General features: G+C 51.1%; 1 protein-coding gene across 2 annotated transcripts in view; it reads right to left on the bottom strand.

Moving 5' to 3' along the window:
- Nucleotides 1-1426: 1426 nt before the first annotated feature.
- Atp2a3 (ATPase sarcoplasmic/endoplasmic reticulum Ca2+ transporting 3) overlaps nt 1427-20758 on the bottom strand; it is a 32195-nt gene continuing 12863 nt past the window's right edge. The window contains exons 8-22 of one of the 2 annotated variants that reach the window (XM_031352366.1): nt 19363-19827; nt 17781-17869; nt 17532-17634; nt 16592-16723; nt 16121-16246; nt 14486-14704; nt 14057-14392; nt 12707-12927; nt 11818-12020; nt 10872-10957; nt 6469-6602; nt 5972-6089; nt 5452-5569; nt 4997-5069; nt 1427-2820 (exon numbers count right to left, since the gene is read on the bottom strand). In XM_031352366.1, coding sequence (XP_031208226.1) covers nt 2757-2820; nt 4997-5069; nt 5452-5569; nt 5972-6089; nt 6469-6602; nt 10872-10957; nt 11818-12020; nt 12707-12927; nt 14057-14392; nt 14486-14704; nt 16121-16246; nt 16592-16723; nt 17532-17634; nt 17781-17869; nt 19363-19827 — 2487 coding nt within the window. In that variant the 3' untranslated portion in view covers nt 1427-2756. The remainder of the gene's footprint in view (nt 2821-4996; nt 5070-5451; nt 5570-5971; nt 6090-6468; nt 6603-10871; nt 10958-11817; nt 12021-12706; nt 12928-14056; nt 14393-14485; nt 14705-16120; nt 16247-16591; nt 16724-17531; nt 17635-17780; nt 17870-19362; nt 19828-20758) is intronic. The other variant, XM_031352367.1, reaches the window with a different exon arrangement.

Below are 20758 nucleotides of genomic sequence, written 5' to 3'. Positions count from 1 at the left end.
AGGTGAGACCTCTCTGTTTACCTTGGCTGTCTTGCCTTGGGCTGTGGACGCCATGCTGTGTGCTGGACAGAGATGGATTTGGGCAGGCCCTGATGAGGGTGGAGGCAAAATGGACCAGGCCACCATGCCCCAGAAGTTGCTGGGAAAGCTGGGGTCACATACCTTTTCTGCAAGTTCCCTTAGACTTAGACTATCTCATCTCTGCAACCTGTTATTATGATGAAAGCCAGAAAGATTGGCCCATAGGTTCCTCATTTGTCAGTCCTTGTCACCCATCCCCATGTCACAGGGTTCATTTAAGACTCTAGGCATGCAGGGTTTATATTTGAGAGAACTTAGCGATATCTTGTGACCAAGAATACGTCTAACCATTCTACTGGAAAAATAAATCCCTGGGGTGTGAGCTGTCTCCTCTGTTACAATTAGCTTCATGGATGTATGACTTAGATAACAGACAACATACCAGGCTCAAACACAGAAAACCCCTGCACTTGGCACTGGAACTCTGGCTTTCTTCCTTCCCACAACCCTGTGGCCTTAAAGTGCTCTACCTACCACTCATTTCTGTTCTAGCCCAGTAACACCTCGGGCTGTTTTGTCTGTTTTATCTTACTAGCTAGAGCCCAGCCCAGCTCAGTGACTAAGTTTGGGGGTTCCTTTCACTTTGCAATGGGCTCTGCAGAAGGCAGTCGGTCCTGCCTCTTGCTCTGTGTTTCAGGGCCTGGGTATCCAGATCTCCATCCCAGGACAGCTAAGTAGAGGATTAGATGCTAAACCTTCATGGTGAGCCTTCTCTTCAGAGACACGGCTAGTCCCTCCTCACAGCTGTCTCCCAGGACCACCTGAGGAGGCTGGCTCATATTAAGCACCATCACAGAGATATGCCTGGGTGGAAGGAGCTGAGGAAAATTGTAGGGAAGGGGTAGAAAGAAACCTTTGAGTGGGCACAGGACTGGAAATGGGATAGATTGCTGGGGCCAAGGGGATAAAAAAACATAGCAAGAGAGAAACCCTAGTGAGAATCACAGGCACTACAGAATTGCCTGCAGGCATTTGCCAGGGACTCTGAGGGACAAGTGGGTCTTGGGATGCAGGCTCCAGGCTTAGCTCTGTCTCATCCCATCCCCAGCTCCTTTTCCTTTGAGGTGACATGTTAATCATAAAATATGTGATTAAACTGCCAACAGTAGAGTGGTAAGCATGCGGCTCCATGAGGCGCAAGCTCACCCCACTTCTGCTATTGGGGTGTGGTTCTGGTCTTGACATTCTAGTGTTTCTCACAGCCCCATCTTTGAGTAAGATATGGACTTAGCTTTGGGATGGGATCCCAGACTTTTAATTTTGCTAGTTCCAGGTGGATGCCACCCCCTACCCCACATAGTCACAGAACTAGGGGCCCACGGGGTTCAGAAAAGATACTACCAGCTCCAATCCCCCAGGCGCGAAACTTTATTTCTCCACCAAAAACCATCAACAAGTGGGCACAGGGCTCTGCTCCTGCCATGCCATCCCTCCAAACTGTATTTCTCTCTGAGGCCCTTCCCTCTTGAGCCTGCAGAGGGGAGGGAGGGTGTGCAGAAGAGCGGGCAGCCAAACTCGGAGTTCATCTATCTGCAAGGTAGGCTGAAGGGGCTTTTGTTTCCCGGGGTTAGGACAGTGATGTGAATCTTGATTTACATATAAAATAATCATATTGTACACACTCAAGAAAGAGCTAAGTCACACTGACAGGCGCTTTTACTCCATTTCCCTCCCGGGACACTTTGCTAGCTTTTGTCAAAGGAGCGACAGCAGAGTTAAGAGCAAAGAAAGAGATCCCAAAGAACACCAATATAAGTTCATCTGCTAGACTCCCCACCGGATGCTTTCTTTCAGTGGGGAGGTAGGGGAGGAAGTCCCTTGTGGAGTCACTTCTCTAGTGACATCCCTCTGACTCAAAAATGTATGCTAGGAGGAGCGGGGCAAAGAATAATGCCAGGGATCCAGGGGATTTAGAATCACCCAGCCCTGCAACAAGTAACAGGGTTTCATACCAGGCTGGGTGGCAGGAGAAGCTGACATGGACCCAGGGATACCTGGAGTCTCAGACACCAGGGCATGGACAGTAAAGTCATGCCCTGAGTCAAATGAGCTGAGGAAGTGAGCCTCACGGTGGGAGTAAGGCTGAGCCCAGCCAGCCAGCGCAGGCTGACTCCTGGGAAAGGGGGTCCTTGTCTAGGCCTGCCCCCTGCTTCTTATGTCCCTATCTGTCTGTGATCCTTCAACCCCCTGGGGGCGGCACATATATAAACAGACATGGGAGTGGACTTGGTTGGAAGCTGAGCTAAGTGGAAGGGGCTGCCCCTCCTCGTGTTCACAGCTGGACCCAGATGGTCCCCTCGGACTCCTCCTACCCATAGCTGACCAGTCTCCAGACTCAAACTAAGCAAGAGGTCAGAGTCAGCAAGAAGGCCCCCATGAGTCCTCCATCGGGCAGAGGCACTAGTTACGGAGCAAGTGCCTCCCTCCAAGCAGGGGAAAGGTTGCAGAGCTGAAGGGGAATGTGTGGTGGCTCTGCAGTCAGCTCTGGCTTCTTAGCATCCTCTCCTGGACTCAACTTCTGAGCAGTAGGAAGGGACATACATGGAGACAGGAACCTGGGACCGGACCTAGGGTTGGCCATTCTTATTTCAGGCCTGTTACATTCAGCAGGGTCCGGGAGACAGGTGGCTGAGTGTGGGAGCAGGGGTAGGGACAGGACAAATGCCTGGATACGATCAGTCTGAGGGCCACACTGGAGACTCCCCTCTGCTCCCAGGATTTACTTCAGGTCCTTTTTTTCTGGAGAGATGGAAAAAAAAAAACCAAGAAATTATATTAAGACAAGGAGTGAAATATTCCAGATTGCTCCCTTCAGCTCCTGTTTCAGCCTCTTACCCTCCCCCCACACACACACTCTTTAGGGCCTAGAACCTTCTACACATGGTTTATCTCTAGCTTCAACGGCACACCTGAGCCACAAACCCCAGGAAGCCAGCTGCTCTCTCTGTCCTTTCACTATCCCCAGAGAAAACTCTCATATTTCTGTTTGGGGGGTACCCCCCATCACTGTTAGGGCCACAAGCGGGAAGTCTTTCTTGCATCCTCCTCATTCCACGTGTGCTCTGATTTCAACTGAACACACTCAAGCTGACCTTCACCTTTGCAGCCCATACAGGGACTAAGGACCCACCTCAGTCCATCTTGCCTAGCCACCTCCCTTCTGATGCTGGCATCGTAAAACCCCCCCCTCAATCTGGCCCCACCACCCTTTCCATGGCTCCCATGTCCTTAAATGCATTCTGGTTCCTCCCTCTACCTTATACTCTCCTAGATCCATCCCTCTCAGCCTCTCCATCCCAGCCTACAGGCCTGACAGCCACTCAGTCACACCTGAAGAGTGCCAAGTGTGGAGCGAGAGGACCCCTAGTCCCAGAGCTGACCCTGCACCCACAACTCTCCCCAGGACACTTCCTCGTAAATCACAGAGAAACCACAGGCATCGGGCCTCAGTAAAACTTCCCTAAAAGGCCACTGAGCTGGCTTGGGAACGTAAAGGGTCCCCTCTCTCACCCCCGCCCTGTCCAGCTTTAGGAGGCCCAAGGGATTTCGGCCGGCCGCCTGCCGGCCCGAGGCAGAGCTGCCTGGACTTCCAGCAAACACATCGCTCCCCAGGGGCAGCCACAGGTGCCTAGCTCAGGTCCTGCCTGAAGACCTGTGCTCACTCCCTTTCAAATCAAACATCTCCAAGACCTGGGTGGTCACCATTTCAAGTCAAGAAGGTTGGTAAAGGTGTGACTTGGGGCCAGTTCACCCTGGGCTGGGACTGGTTTCTTCCTCGGGCCTCACAATCTCTTCAGCCTCTATTCCAGTGTCACATCAGTATCTTTACAGTTGCAACCCCCCTCCCCATGTTGACACACCTTTTGTGGTCCCTACTCCCTGAGAATAACCAGGGCTTTGTCCTGGTGTTCTGGGCATTCAGTGTCCTCTGGCCTTCCCCTCACAGGTACCAGCTCATTATAGACACCTCTATAGCCTCTACCCAGCCAGGTTCTATTCTACCCATGTTATCTGCATTAATCCAGAATCTTCTAGTAATGTCCCTTAGCATTAACTGGGCAGCCCTCTAATGCCCCCCGGCATCTAGGCATCCCCCCTCCTGTTGAGCCCAGGAATCCAGTGTGGATATGTATCCCAGACACAGGGCTCCCCCAAGGGAATGAGAGATTTTAGCCACGGGGACAACTTTTTCATTTTTAAATTTCCTCAAGAAAATGCACGGAGCCTCTTGGCTGCCACGGTCACCAGGGATGAGTGCCGTCTCTCAAGGAAGACAAAACATCCTCCAGACGCTTCTAGGGGCCATGCTTGGCAAGGGAGCTTGTCTGTGGGCCGAGTGTGGGGGGAGGGGTTTCCTGGGGGACCCTCTTGTGCTGCCTGGCCAGGGATGAAACTCTGAAGCTCAAATGTCATACCAGCGTCTTCCAGGCCTCTCCAGGGTCCACCAATGGTGAGCCCGGAAAAAAACCCATATATGGAGGGAGCTGAATGGCCTAGTTCAGCTGCCCTTAGCCCCACTCACAGGCTCTGTGAGACTAGCCATTCTTAGTTCAGACCTCTCCAGAGGAGATGGAGAGGCTCATTGAAGCTTTAAAAAAGAAAAAAAAAATTTTTTTTTCAGTATTCAGTAGATTCAGTTAGCATGCGGGTGTGGGGGCCTTTATGGAATGACAGGCATGGGATTTATTTATAGCCTCCACTATTTCCTGGATCAGGGGTCACATTCCAGCTAGAAGTGGTCCCCAAAGTCCCAGATGCCCGAAGGTCTTAGCTAGTGGCTGAGCCCAACCCAGGTCTCTCTCTAGCTCACTAGCGTTCTTCTCTGGACCTAACTCTGTTGCTGTCCATCACTCCTGGATGAAGACAAATACTCCCCTTTGTCCCCACCCATTAAAATGACACCCAAGAAGCCAACCCGGTGTGGTATGGGATCCTGGAAGTAGTCGGCGGCTGCCTGCTCCAAGCCTGCATAAATGTCCCGAGAACACCTGGATAAAGACAGGCCAGTACAGGAGGGTCAGAGGCCAAGGCCAGGACTGCCGTAGCGTCTTATCCACATATGGGTGTGTGAGGCAGAGTGGGGGGCAGTGAGGGCTTGTTGGGGGAGAGGGTATGGCAAAGTGAGGAAGCTGAGGCATCGTGGACCTGAGCAGTGTTCCCCATAGGCCCAGTCAAGGCTCCTACAGTGCAAGACACCTCTCCAGGGAAGTCCTTGGGTCATAGCCACGAGAACCCTTTATGTCCTCCACTTCATGACTGAAAAATAGCTCTCCTACCATGCACCTTGCGTCCAATTCTATGGGGGTTGGGAGCAGAGGCAGGCTGGAAGTAGCTGGTGAGGAAGCAAAAGGGCCTGGGTTTCCCACTTACCATCCATGTGATTTCTGGACAGATATTTGAGGGCCTCATCGAGCAGGATGACAGGCAGAGACATCTGAAGCACCACCCCCCACTGCCGACCGCTCAGTGGGGTCACCTGGAAAATGAGCTGGTGGGGGCAGGGAGGCCCAGTTACAGGCGGCCAGCTGTGTACCTACGTCACTCACCTGGACTCCAGTGGGCTCTCCATGGGCATGGCCTTGGAAGCCATTCCTTCACACCTTTGCCTACTGGGTTTCCCAGAGGAAGTGCTATCCCCCTGCCCACCCAGTCCTTCCCTGACTTCCACCCAGGCCCAAGCGAACCCCCTCAGCAAAAGGGCCCCATCTTTTCTGTCCCCTGAAGGTGGGAATATCTGTGGAATGATGGCTACACACATCTGTCCCTACTGTCACTCCTGCCTGAGGTCTATGAAGGCCCAGCACTCAGTTGGGGCCTCTAGTGTCTGAGGACTACTTGATGACTGTGACTCAAGAAACTAAGGCGGGGAGGAGGCATGGCGGTAACTCACAGGCAGAGGCGGCACCAGAAGGATGAGGAAATGCAGAGCCATGGACATGACCACAGCCCCCAGCAGCCAAGGGTTCAGCCAGGGTGGCATGCGCAGCAGTGACTGGTTCTCCGAGACGCTACGAAAGGCAAAGGGACCCGCTCAGGACAGGATGTCAGGCCACGGTGGGCCCACCCACCTCAGCAACCACCTCTCTACCTAGGCTGGAGAACCCAGGGTGGATATTTCTGCTGCACATGCCATTCACCCTAGAGGCCCATCTCAGGGCTTGGACTCACTTCTCTATCCCTCAGATTCCGTTTTAGCCCTCCATTTTTCATCATGCCACAGAACTTTCTCTCCTGAATCCCAATTCCAGCCCCACTGACTCTCAGAACCTATTATTAGCCTCTCTGATCCAGAGACCTCAAACTTCAGTCTGCTTGGATCTCAATCCAATTCCTGTCTCCTTTGGCCTTAGACCCCGGTCTGTGCTGGGCTCCTCGGCCCCGCCTTACCTGTTGAGGGCATTGCACATTTCAATGGTCACAAGCACAGATAAGGCCATGGTTGTGGGGAAGCGTGACTCAAAGACCTCACAGTCGATGCCAGCGAACAGCGGGTTGTCTTCAGAGCACTTCAGGAAGTTCCTCTGAGGATAAGGTGATAGGGCCAGGGGAACAGCTGTTACTGAGGTGCTGACAGGGGACAGGGGGCCTCCCCACCACTGAGGATGAGGCGTGAGCTCAGCACTGCAAGGGATTGGGTCAGAGAGTGACTATCCTGGGTGGGAATTTGTGGATCACAGGAGCAACTGGGGAAGGCACTAGAAGGCCATAGGGTTGGAGAAGGGTCCGGGCTGGGACTTGTGGGACTCTGAAATGCAGAAGCTGGGGAGGTGATCAAAAGAGACCTCCTAAATACATGAAGCAATTATGCATTTCAAATAATACAATTATGTCTAAATAGGACTGACCTCTGGAGTAGACAAAACCCTCTTTTTTTCTTTTTTTTTCTTTCGTTTTTATTTATTTATTTATTTTATTTTTTTGAGACTGCATTTCTCTGTGTAGCCCTGGCTGTCCTGGAACTCACTCTGTAGACCAGGCTGGCCTCCACTCAGAAATCCGCCTGCCTCTGCCTCCCAAATGCTGGGATTAAAGGCATGTGCCACTACTGCCCAGCTGACAAAACCCTCTTTAACTGACACTGACATCATGTGAGGTTCCATTCCTACTCAGTGTAGCTCTCTGCTCCCTGCTTTCTGCTTATGGCATAGAGAATGATTGCCAGGGCTCAGCCTTAACAAATGCTTCCTCTGTAATTAACGAGCTGTCAGCGCCATAAGGAAGTGCTCCTCCCCTCCTTTATCTCCAGAGACTTTTCCTTTTGCTCACTGGCCTCGCTCAGAGTCTCCCGCAGTAAGATGCCTGAGAATGTCTGGGAGAACATCTGATTCGTTCTCTCCCACACCTTCACCACTGTTAGTCTGCTTGGGTCTCCTGCATAGAATTATATTTTTACAGGTCTGTTTCTGAAGATCTTTAAGGTCAGGGCTTAGCAACAGACACTGTGTGGTAGAGATAAATCCTCCAAGAGAGATCCGTCCAGGGACAGATGGATACCCTTGGCACCAGGCATGAGCCCCTGATGCTGCCCAGGAGAATCCCTATTGACAGCTACGGCTTGGCTAGATCCCTCCTACAAGCTGAGATTACAGCCCCACACCCAGTTTACTGAGTACCAGGAACCAAACCCAGACTGTCATGCTAGTTAGGCAAACACTTTACCAACTGAGCTACACCCTCAGCCCCAGCCCGGCTTCTGAAACTGGGTTGAATCTTTTAAGGGGTCATATGACTGAGGATGGCTGTGGTGGTTCCTTTTAATTGTTGACTTGACACGATGTAGAATCACCTGGGAAGAGTCTCAGTGAGGGAATCTGTAGACCAGGTTGGCCTGTGGATATAACTGTCTTGATTCTGCTGATCAGTGTGGGAGCCCCAGCCTGATACCATGCAATAGCATTTCCTGGACCTGGGTACTATAAAAACAGAGAGAGCAAACACCTCCAGCCCAGGGCCTACTTTTCTCTTTAATGGTGAAATTAGATCTATACCAGAGAACTGGGTATTACTGTTGATTTTGATTTTTAAATGATTTATCTTTATTTTATGTGCATTGGTGTATGCATGTCTGTGTAAAGGTGTCAGATCTCCTGGAACTGGAGTTACAGGCAATGATGAGCTGCTGGGAATTGAACCTGGGTTCTCTGTAAGAGCAGCCAGTGCTCTTAACCTCTGAGCTATCTCTACAGCCCCGGTTCGGGTTTTTAATATATAGATATATAATTTTATATGTATAGGTGTTTTGCCTGCATGTATGTCTGTGTACCACATGAGTGTCCGGTACCCTCAGAGGCTATCAGCTCCTCCTGGAACTGGAGTTGCAGACAGCTGTGAGCTGTAACACATTTGCTGAGATCTAACCCAGGTCTTCTATAAGAGCAGCCAGTGTTTTTAACTGCTGAGCCATCTCTCCATCCCACTTTTGATTTTATTTGAGACAGGGTCTCACTATGTATCTCTGGCTGGCCTGGCACTTGCTATGTAAGCCAGACTAGTCTCAAACTCACAGAAATCCACCTGCCTCTACCTCCTAGGTGCTGGGATTAAGGTCCTAGTTGGCAGAATTATTTTAAAATACATTTCCTTGTGATTTACTATTATTAAGTAATTTATCTGTATATGTATTTTAATACCTATATGCTTGTGGGTCATAGACAAATTTCTTGGGTGAGAAGGGATTTCAAGTAGAAAGAGTTTAAGAAGCCATGAACCAGGAGGCTGGAGGGATACCCTGGTAGTCAGGAGCACTGGCTGCTCTTCCAGAGGCCCTAGGTTCGATTCCTAACACCCACATGGCAGCTTATAACTATAACTACAATTCCAGGAATCTGACTCCCTCTTCTGGCCTTTGCAGGCACCAGGGACACACAATATATAGGCATACAAGTAAGTAAAACACTCCCTACACACGAACTTAAAAACAAACAAAGTCGTTTTAAAAAGTCATGAATCAGAGTGTTCCCTTTTGGAAGCATCCCCAAGGATGCCTCTCTTGAAATCTGACAACTCAAGGCTGGAAAGATGGCAGTGACAGGCAGGCCTCTGGGGTTCACTGACTGCTAGCTTACCTACATCTATGAATCTATGACTTCCAGGTTCAGTAACAGACCCTGTCTCAAGAAAATTAGGTTGAGAGTAATCAAGGAAGACAATCAGTGTAAACCTCTGGCCTCTGTACACATGTGCACATGTACCCACATAAACAAATAACACACACACGCACACACACACACACACACACACACACACACACACACACACACACACAGAGTCTGCCTAAACTCCCCACTGAAAAACTTGCCACCCTGAATATTAGTCTCCACTTCCTCAGGCCATCCCTCAGACTGCCAGCTCTTCGTAGAGACCCTCTGACTAGCACTTCCATAATTAGTTATTTGTGCCCAAGCCACAGTGAGTGTTCGATGGGCAATTCCCAACCAAGTGACTGAGTGAGAAAAGGAAGGCCCTAAAGGACTGCTGAGAAGAAAATATTTCATCAGGCTGACTGGGGACTGAAGGAGATGTCTAATGTGACTCTTAGGTGTCAGCTTCAGTGACCAGGCAGACAGTGGATCTGAGATGAGATGGAAGAGAGATCAGTGTGGTGAGACAGCCTTGGTATGGGCCTTATGGGTTTGCACAAGGCCTGTGACAATCTCAGAGAAGTAAATGGCATTTATGGGGTTGGATCTCAGAAGAGAGGAAGGAGATCACCAGAGATTTGGGATCCTTGTTCTAAAGCAGCAAGGATCTAAAGATCCTTGTTCTCCATCCATGGGTTGCTGTGACCCCACTGGGAGGCATCAAATGACCCTTTCATAAGGGTCGCCTAAGACCATCTGCACATCAGATATTTATATTACAATTCATAACCGTAGCAAAGTTACAGTTAATAAAGGAGCAATGAAAGTAGTTTTATGGTTGGGGCTCACAACGCAAGGAGCTGTATTAAAGGGTCACAGCATTAGAAAGGTTGAGAACTCCTGGTCTAAAGGATAGGTACAGACACAGTGATGGGTGGAGGCACAGTTCATTGCTACCATGGGAGCCAGAGGTGCTGGGGTCATCAAGGATGACCTGATCCCTGGCTGAGGACAAGAGATATAGTAGCCTTCAAAGGAGGTGGGGCTGTGCTCTGTACTGTGGTGAGCTGGAAGGGAAGGCTCATGGGCTTGAGGGCTGCTGGGTGCCAGAACAAGGTGCCTCCTCTCCAACAAGGCAGGAGCATGCTCTAAGGAAGGCAACACTTCCCTCAGCAAGCCCCGTACATTGTTCTGTAATGCCTGCTCCAAGCAAAGGACCAGAAGGACAGACAGCAGCAGACAGGGTTGTTCCCAGACTTGAGCTAAGCTAAGGCTGCTCCACACTGTGCTGTGTGGTTGTAGGTTCCTGCCAGTCATGAGATTCTAGAGGTCCCATCTGAGAAATACTGTGTGGACGATTTGATCGTCCCTTCTCTCCCTTTGATCTCCTCAGTTTGACCCTCAGCCTGAAGTCCCACCGTTTCAGGGCTCACACCTCTGGACCTTCAGTGTTTCGGGGTTCTGTGGTAAAGGTAAGACACCTTCTGCATCGTTATGGCCCTAAGACCCCTTAAGTGATTGTCAGGGAGTAATATTTCCCTGAGCTGAGGGCTATGTTGGCCCCGTGGGCTTCCAGGGCCTACCAAGCCACTTGGAGGGTGGTATTCACACCTGGAGATGGGAAAGGAGAGCTGCAGGCCTGAGTCTCTCTCTGGAACTCCCTCAGCCTCATAATCCATAGCCCCACCTGTCTGGTCTCTACTTGCTCACCAGCTGATAGAAGGTGACTTGAGGTCCCTCGGTGTCATACAGGAACCACCAGGTGGCGGCAGCCACTGTAGCCAGGCCTACATACACTGTGGGCAGGGGAAGAGGGGACACTGTTGTAGGCAGTTGAGGTTCTTCGCTATGCGTATCTCCTTCCCAACCATCCCCTGAATTTTCCTCTCCTTCTCTAAGCCACCGTGTGCTAACATCTATCCTGTGCCAATGGTAGACCCTCAATGGTAACCTGATAGGCCATATTCTTAGGCATAGTGACGGATCCAATTTGTATTAATAAAAACAGGCCTGTGACAGTTATAAAAATTAACCCGCCGGGCAGTGGTGGCACATCCTTTAATCCCAGCACTTGGGATGCAGAGGCAGGCAGATTTTGGAGTTCAAGGCCAGCCTGGTCTACAGAGTGAGTTCAGGACAACCAGGGCTACACAGAAAAACTCTGTCTCGAAAAATAAAAACCAAAACAAACAAACAAAAAATAAAACAAACAAACAAACAAAAAATCAAAATTAATCCAAAGTCTCTTAGGGCTCAGGAGATGACTTGGTGGATACAACTGAAGATCTGAGTTTGTGCTCCCATCACCCATGTAAAAGGCTAGATATGACTATGTGTGCTATAACCCCAGGACTATGGGTTTGTAGGGATACCAATAGTAGGATCTCTGTAGCTTGTTGGCCAGTCAGCCTAAACCTCCCCCAACCCCGCCCTCCAAAAAGGGCAAACTCCAGGCTAGTGAGAGATCCTATCTGAAGGGGAAAACATAGAAGGTGATAGACCAAACCATAGCCAGGATCTAGCCATAGACTGTGCCTAGTTTTTTTTTTTTTTCAGTCACATGAACCCACAGAGTCTGTCAGCAGATGTTGGCTGAGTTGCATTACCTGCAGCCTGCAAACCTAGGGATGCTCCTGAAGGCTGGAGCCCTGCTCACCTCCAATAGCCAGATAGCGGAAAAAGAGCCAGCCACTGATGAGAGCCTCACGGGGGTTCCGAGGCGGCTTCTCCATGATGTCCAGATCTGGTGGGTTGAAGCCAAGGGCTGTAGCAGGTAAGCCATCCGTTACCAGGTTCACCCAGAGCAGCTGAACAGGGATCAGGGCTTCGGGCAGGCCCAGGATTGCTGTGAGGAAGATACTGAAACCAGAGTCATGGGCTCTAGCCCAAGCAGGCCAGCCGCCACTAGAGGGTCCAGCTCCAGGGCTTACCCCAGGCTGAAGGAGGGGCCCCCTGCAGCTTCTTCTGCAGCCCAAGAGTGAGGGACATAAGTATAATAGATACATTTGCCCTTTAGGCCTAACAAAGGACATATGTGTGGGTATATGCACACACACCACATGCTCAAGAATCAGAGATGTACAAACACCTGTCATACATAAACACAAGCAATCACCCATGTGCTGGCCCAAAAGTGCAAAGGGGCAGAGTGCACATGCATTGAGTACACGTGAGCTCACATATCCAACAGGCATCTCTCCCATGCAAACAGAAATGTGAACATAAGCACACTCTGTTATACATCCCATCTGTGTTTACACTCAATGATGCATTAGAGTACACACACATTCCTAAGCATAGACCTCTCACCTGAACACACTATGCATACACACACAGATCAATGCATGCATACACGTAGACACCCTGCTGCCCTGTGGTGAAGTTGCTTCTCCCAGTCTTATGGGTCTCAACGGGAGAAGCTATGAAGAGGAAGACCGTGGCTGGGGGGAAGGTAGAGGATGCTGAATTGCACCACAATCCAGGGGTGGCTCTCTCAGGGACACAGTTGGTACAGGGGCTTGGGAGGAGGAAGCATGGAGCCTCACCAGACAACCTCGCCAACATTGGAGGAGATGAGGTAGCGGATGAATTGCTTCATGTTGTTGTAGATGGCCCTGCCCTCCTCCACTGCAGCCACAATGGAGGCAAAGTTGTCATCGGACAGCACCATCTCTGCTGCTGACTTGGCCACAGCAGTGCCTGAGCCCATGGCGATGCCGATCTCCGCCTTCTTCAGGGCCGGTGCGTCATTTACCCCATCGCCAGTCTGTGGGCCGGGCCAGGTAGGACACACCTGAGAGACTTGCCTACTTCCTCTTACCCCAAGCAACCATAGTTTTAGGGGATGTCCCCAAGGTCTCAGGCAGATAGACTGAAGAAATGGTGGGGTCAAGAATGAGCTTTGAGAGTAAGCCTGTAGTCCCAGCCACTCATAAGACAGAGGCAAGAGGATCACAGTTCAAGACAAGCTTGAGACCTGTATTGAAATGAAAGTATAAAAAGAGAGAGAGAGAGAGAGAGAGAGAGCATGATCTTATAAATTGGTTTGAAAATGAGATTAGAGACAGAGAGAGAGACAGAGAGAGAGAGGAAGGAATGAAGAGAGAGAGAAAGGGCATGGTCTTATAAATTGGTTTGAAAATGGGATTAGAGGCAGAGAGACAGAGAGACGAGGAAGGAATGGAGAGAGAGAGAGAGAAAGAACATGGTCTTATAAATTGGTTTGAAAATGAGATTAGAGAAGGCAAGGGATGTGGGCTAGGGTGAAATTGGACAAGATCAAGCCTAGGTCTAAAGATGCTGAGGAAGCAGGGATAGAGATGAGGTGGACCAACACTGAGGACAGGCATGAGACTCAGGTTGGATATGGAGTAGATCTTGAGACTGAGATTGGAGGGGAAAGCTGAAGTCAATCCAGGGATGAGGTCACGGTTATGGCCCAAGTTAAGGTCCAGCTTTCTCAGAAACATCTGAGAGTCAAAGTGAAGGAGAAGTTCTAGACAGGATTCAGGCTGAAGGTAAAAACACAAAGTAGAGGTTGGAGTCAAGGTCATTGTCCTCATGATCAGTGACATCATCGTCAAGTTTGGAAGCCATGGAGACCAAGTCAAGATTGAAGTCAGCATAAAGGACTGAACAGTACAGGGGAATCAGAGTCAGTGTCTGTGATCAGTTCTGGACCAGGTCAACACTCAAACACATATCATGATTAAGCTTAATGTAAACAATAAGAAGCTCAAAGGGCTGGGGTTCACCTCAATGGTAAAGCACGTGATTAACAAAAACACGTTAACAGTTGGAGATCAAGGTCAGTGTAGAGTCAAGGTTGACAGCAAGACTAGGTTACAGCTGTCATCAAATTAAACAGCTCCCAAGCTCTACCCCTGTAGCCTCACCATGGCCGTGATCTCATTAAAGGACTGTAGGTTCTCCACGATTCGAGACTTATGTGCGGGTTCCACACGGGCAAAGCATCGGGCGGTGCGACAAGCCTGGCGCTGCTGCTCTGGGCTGAGGTCATCAAATTCACGACCTGTGTAGGCCTTGCCCAACACATCCTCTGTGTCCTCAAAGATGCCAAGTCGGCGGCAGATGGCCACAGCTGTCCCTTTGTTGTCCCCTGTGATCATGACCACTCGAATGCCAGCCCGGTAACATCGTGTGATACAGGCAGCCACCTCTGGTCTCGGTGGGTCTAACATGCCCACACAGCCCACGAAGGTCAGGTCTGTCTGTGAGGAGGAGGCAGAGGCAAGCACAACTTGAGTCTATCCTTGACCCGTTGTGCGCCCAGCCACTGCAAGAACCTGGCTCGAAGCACCCACCTCGTACTGTACAAACTGGCTGCAGTCATCCAGTTTCATGTCCTCTTTTCTTGGGGGTGTGTCCCTGGTGGCCAGTGCTAAGCAGCGCAATGTGTCAGAGCCTGAGCCCCAGTCCCGGATCTTGGCCAGGATATACTCTCTGGAGGTGGTGCTCAGGGGTGCTGTTCGGCTACCCACTCGGACTGAGCTACAGCGTTCAATTACACTCTCAGGAGCTCCCTGCAGAGGGAAGGAGAGGAGTCAGTTCTACCAGGTCAGATCCCTGGCCTTCCCTGCCACTCAGGAGAGAAAACTGCAAACCACGATGGACAAAGGCCAACAAAGAGAGAGCACACAGAAGGGAAGAACCAACCATTCTTTGTAAGTTCAAAGAGGGAACCTGGGTGCCCCTCACTATGAGAAAAGCAGATGGGTAGGCAAGGTTATAGCTGACCACTGGTGGTCCCCTGTCTCTACCAGCCCACAAATGAGAAGGCTTGCTACAACATTTTGCAGGTCTGGGTGGGATCAGCATCTACCATGGGAACCTGTGTTTCTCCCCGCCTGCCTGAGACCAATGGGATTCTCATTCTGTAAGGGTCCTACAGCAGCAGGGAGGCATGCTAAGTGCCACTTGAAAGAGAACATGCAGTGAGGCAGGTGTGACCCTGGCAAGGTAGCTCTGGTGGAGGGGTGACTGATGCCTCAGTTTCATCAGGGTCTCACCTTGGACCACATCTGGGCCTAGGATTGCTTTCTGGCTAGCCCATCAGTAGTGTCTTCCTTTCCCATAGCCTAAGAACCCAGGGGCTACCTTCTCTCAATGGCCAGGGTTCCCAGGATGGAAGTCTTGTCCTTTTACGGGTACTAAGATCTTCATTTTAAGACAAAGCTAGGGATGGAATCCCTCTGTCAGGTTTGAAAAGGGCCCTGGAAAGCTGGCATGAGATCCGCTCCTTTCCCTACCTAGGTCTCAGCTTCCAAAGAATAGGAGTACCAACCAGATCCCCACCAACCATCTGTGGCAAAGGGCTTCTGAGAGATTCTAGTACAACTTTGTCATTCCTATAGGGTACCTTTCTGTGGAGAGGAGCCCCAGTGACCCCAGAGTCCTGTGACAAGGCAGTAACCCTCAACCCAAAACTAGGTCTGTGGTCCCTTCACCACTGGAGACTGTTCTCAGTTCCCCATGGCATGCTGGCCATCTTGCTCCAGAGCCATCATGTTGCCAATGGGCCTCAAGCTCCCTGAGCCTCCCAGGACTGCACTCTGTGGGGCTTAGTTTGGTTTTTTGTTTATCTGTTTTTCTTTCCTTTCTTTCTTTCTTTCTTTCTTTCTTTCTTTCTTTCTTTCTTTCTTTCTTTCTTTTTTTTTTTTAAACGCAAGGTCTCATGAAGCCCAAGCCCATGAACTCAAACTCACCAGCCTTCCTACCTCCACTTCCTCAAGTGCTGAAATTATAAGAATATACCACTACGCTTGGTTTATGTCGTGCTGGGGAGCAAACTCATGGCCTCTTGTACTCTAGGCAAACACTATCAACTGAGCTACACTCCCTCGGGCATTTTAGAGACTGAAGACCGGATTGCTTCTCCCTGCCCCCTCCACTCCCCAAATCCAAAGAGTAACCCCGGGTCACACAGGCAGACCCCCCACCTTCACAAACATCTTGCTGCCCTGGGCCTTGGGGTCAGAACGGGTAGGTGTGCAGTACACAGACATGGACTTCCGGTCCCGGGAGAACTCCAAGGTGAACTCTTTCCGCATGAGTTGCTTGATGACCTGCAGGGTCCAGGCAGGTCAAGGCATAAGGGACAGAGCTGTCAACTCTTGCCTGCTCCTCACTAGCCGCTCAAGGAGACTCTTGTTTCCTGTGACCTACACTCTGTACTTCTGAGACTCTGGCATTCAAGGCTCCCACCTTTCTCTCCCAAAATGTGTGCACTTCCCAACCGGAACCCTGCACACACAATCAACCTTTCCCTCTCTCTGTTCTACAGAGTCATCGTGCAAGGTGTCCGAGGTCCTCTATCCTTCCTTGAAGCCTCCGCAAACCTATGCCTTTCTCTTTCACATCTCCAGACACCCCCTTGCTATGCAGCCAAGGCTAAGCCCCGTTCTACTCACCGAGTTGCAGGCGCCAGCACGCTCCACCTGCGACAGTCCTTTCAGGTCTGTGTCAAACACGTTCATCTTCTCTACCAGGCAAGTCAGGGCTGTCTCTGTGGCCTCTCCTACCTTCTCATACACACCCTTAGCCTGGAGGGTCACAGTGCACAGGAAGTGAGGGCTTCCTGCTGTCTTTACTTATTTGGAGAGAGGGTCTTGCTATGTACTCAGCACGGCCTCACATTCACAACTGAGTCTCCAGCCTCAGCCTCCCAAGTGCTGGGATTATATAAGTACATCTGTACGCGGGGCTTCCAGGTTCTTCTTGCTGAGTCTCAAGGCTGTTCTCTCACCACCCAGGGCCCCCTGGCTCCCTGGCTCCTGGGTTGTAACCTTCCGTGCTGCTGTCTGCACAAAGCATCTTTGAAAGAGGTAATGTGGCTACACCAGTCCCCTACACAAACCCTTCAGTAGCTGTCTGCTTGCCCTTGGCTTGGCATGGGAGCTGACCTGGTGTGGCTAAGTATTCCTGGAAGACAGGAGCATCCTCCCATATGTTCCATCCCCCTGCTCCAGACACACAGATGACATTCAATGTGTGCCACATCTAGATTTTGCAGAATGAGCCTTTCCAGTGCTGCGCTTTCTTCTTTAAAGTCCACTCTTGTCCTACCCGCCACCCAATGTCTTTCCAAAGCATCCCTGGCTTTCCAGCCTCTTACATGGCAGCCTCTTCACTCCTGCCTGAAGAGACCCAGGGGGCAAGGATACAGAAACAATCTGAGCAGAATGAGGAGAGTTGGAAGTGAGGGTGTACAAGGGTGATCATGTTCCCGGGGTACGGCCCACTGAAGCAGCTAAGACCACACAACCCAAAATAATGAGACTCTGGCCAAAGGAAAAAGGTCTGTCCTGAGAAACAGAACCTGGGAGGTTATGTAAAGCAGTGGGGGCTAACCTCATTGTAGTCCAGTGCAGAGTCATTGCAGAGGGCACAGACGGTCGCGAGCTCCACAAGTCCGTCAAACTGCCCACAGCGCACAGTCTGCTCCCCTTGCCTCCTGCAAAGAGTGAAAAGTCAGCACAGGGACTGGCCCCGCCCCGGAGTGATGGCCTGCATTGACCCCGCCCCCAGGAAACCTCGCCCAAGAGCCCCTTTGGTAGCTCCTCCCACTTGACCCCACCATAGCCTCACTCCGGCACTCACACTTCACCCTCTGGGGTGTACGTGGTACCCGAAATGGTGAATTCGTGCAAACGGCAGGTGCCTGCCTCTGCTTCAGCCACCACGAACATCTGTGAGCACAAACGTGGGCTCAGGTTAGTGGGTGGCTGCTTTTCTTTCTGCCATCAGCTAAAGCAAAGTCTGACGGAGGAGGATATCTGAGGCAGTTCTGCGAGAATCAACGAAGGGTGTTTCTTCTCCTCTAGAGTGAAGGAGTGGTGCAGGGTCCAGGCTAGGCACCTGAGATGCTGCTCTGCCCAAAGGCACCTGGCTTTTACTGACCATTTGCTCGGGACTCCTGAGGGTTTTGTGAACTATTTTTCAGTGCCAACATGAGACGTCCCTGGTTGAGCAGGATACCTGAGCACTTTCCCATCTCTTTGGGCAGCCCCTTTCAATCTTTTAAGGCACATTTCTCCACCAGTGGCATAAGGAGAAAGTGGGCCCAGAGCCTAGTTGCACAAAAAAACATTCTCTACCTTCAAGGAAGAAACACATTATCTTGCTCTGAGATAGTTTCCTCCCATCCAGAGGTGACCCCAGAGAATGACTCTCGCTCAGAGCCAGCCCCTCCCTGCACTCTCCCCTAGCAGGACAGCTCATTTCCTGGTCCACCAGCCAGCTGAGAAGGATTTATCGAAGCTCTTTCTCAAGCCAGTGACCCTGAGGTACTCCGTACCGTCCCTTCCTTCACCTCTCTAATCTGGGGCAGTCTTCTAAAAAGCAGGATCCATTATCCAACATGCTCAGCCACTGCCACTTCCCCCTACCATGCTCTGATCTTTATTTGAGTCAAGGGACACTGAATAGGTAAATCCTGCTAGGATTTAGTCAGAGGATGCAGGTCAGCAGATCTTGCCCATGCCTCTCTCCTATGTCAAGCTCTGGTGGAATGAATTCCACGGGGCTGTACAGTCTCAAGAGTCCTGAACCAATTCCTAGGGCCTACTAGGCAGACTGTGGGCGCAGAGGCAGGAGAGGCACGATGAGGGCCTGGGGAGATGTGAAAGCCACAGCTGTCACCATCTTCCCAGCTCTCCCTACTGAGCTAGAATGGACCACTGTCCCTTGGAATTCCAGACAGAATCCCTGGACACATGGACAGTGGACCTGGGATGTGGGATCAAGTGCTCAGGAATAAATAATTGCTGCTCTATAGCCCTTCCCAGGTCACTGGAGCCAGCCTATCTGGTGACAGGCATCAGGTGAACAGACAAGCCAGAGCAGGATAGAACCTGGGTCCAATGACATGGGGACTGCACTTGACTCTCTCTTGGATCCCTAAGGTAGTTACCTGGCAGGGCTCAGATGGAGGTTTCAGATGAGGAAACTACGGTCCAAGACTGGAAATGACCTGCCCAGGATACCGCAGTGACACAGAGCCCCAGGGATATAGCAAGACAAGCACTGATGCAGAGGTTACACATGGAAGACCTCATCTGCTGCTCCCCACCGCCCACTGGGAAACAGAGCACAGGTTCTCCATCCTTTACCCCTCAAAAAGGTCGTGCAGCCCAACATCACCTGACACCAGCAGGTCCCGCCCACCCCAGCTGCCACTCACCCTGCAGACTGACATCTGATTGGTGGTGAGCGTCCCTGTCTTGTCAGAGCAGATGACTGAGGTGCAGCCCAGGGTCTCCACAGAGGGCAGGCTCCGCACAATGGCATTCTTACGTGCCATACGCCTTGTGCCCAGTGCCAGGCATGTAGTGATGACAGCTGGGAGACCCTCAGGAATGGCAGCCACAGCCAGGGCCACAGCGATCTTGAAGTAGTAGACTGCACCACGGAGCCAGGATCCACCGTGGGCCGGGTCAGCAAAGTGGCCGATGTTGATGACCCATACAGCCACACAGATCACAGAGATGGCATGGGACAGCTGCCTCCCAAATTCATCCAGCTTGCGCTGCAGTGGTGTCCGCTCAGGCTCCACGGCTGCCATCTGGCTCCGAATCTTGCCCAGCTCTGTGTGCAGGCCTGTGGCCACAGCCACACCCAGGGCTTTGCCTGATGCAATATTGGTGCCCTGACCAGAGAAGGACAAAGAAGTTTGCTCAGCCTCTGGCCAGGGCCTGGAATCCCTGACTTCAAACCAGAGCAGGCTCTTCTGTGTGGTCAGTCTTTCCAGACTTACATAGTTTGATATTTATTGGATGGCTGTTCAATGGTGACAAGGATTTAGAGGGTCTCCACATGTCCTGCACCTAGCACAGTGCCTGGCACAAAGGGGGCTTCAGGTCTGATATCAGCCACATGTCTCCCATCAGAATAGGACTCATAAACAGTCACTATGGCCACACGGGAAGGTGCATGACTGGCAATGACCTCAGGCAAGTAGTTTACAAATATTTACTGAAGAATCTACAAAACCTGAGGCTTGGCACTCACATTTGCAAGGCCCTCTACCTAGTGTAGAGGACAGGTAGCCTTACACCCCAGTGTCCTGTTCTTCAAAATGGCCCTACAGAAGCCCAAGATGCATTCTCCTTAGAGGCTGCCTGGTGCCCCTTTGGATGGATGTGGAGATGGTAAGGGTACAGGTGTTAGTGGCAGGCAACCTTGCCTTTCCTTCACCCAGAGCAACGCATCTTTACCCCACTCGTCAGCCACAACCAAAGCAAAGACCCACAGCAAGCCACAGATACCCCCATGTGTCCCTCCCTGTTCAAAGCAGCTCATCTGCCCTGAACTCAGGCAGGGCTCTCAGCAGAAGCTCTGAGGACCCATGGTGTTCACTTCCAAGGATGCTCCTCAGTCCCCTATGCCTCGGTGTGCTGGCGCATGGCCTAGCTGAATTGTAGCTCCCTCTATCACTTCTGCTACCCTCTCCTGCCTGGAGTATTTCCATTGAGTGATTTAAGGCACTGTCCCTCTCCAGTCAGAGGCACAGTGTCCTAGTAGGAAAGAGAAATCCCTAAGACCTGGATGTCTGAGCTCACATCTCAACTTTGCTGCTC

This window comes from Mastomys coucha, unplaced genomic scaffold, assembly GCF_008632895.1.
Source record: "Mastomys coucha isolate ucsf_1 unplaced genomic scaffold, UCSF_Mcou_1 pScaffold5, whole genome shotgun sequence".
NCBI lineage: Eukaryota > Metazoa > Chordata > Mammalia > Rodentia > Muridae > Mastomys > Mastomys coucha.
Note: the sequence above shows the minus strand (reverse complement) of the source record. Positions and strands in the feature narration are given on the sequence as shown.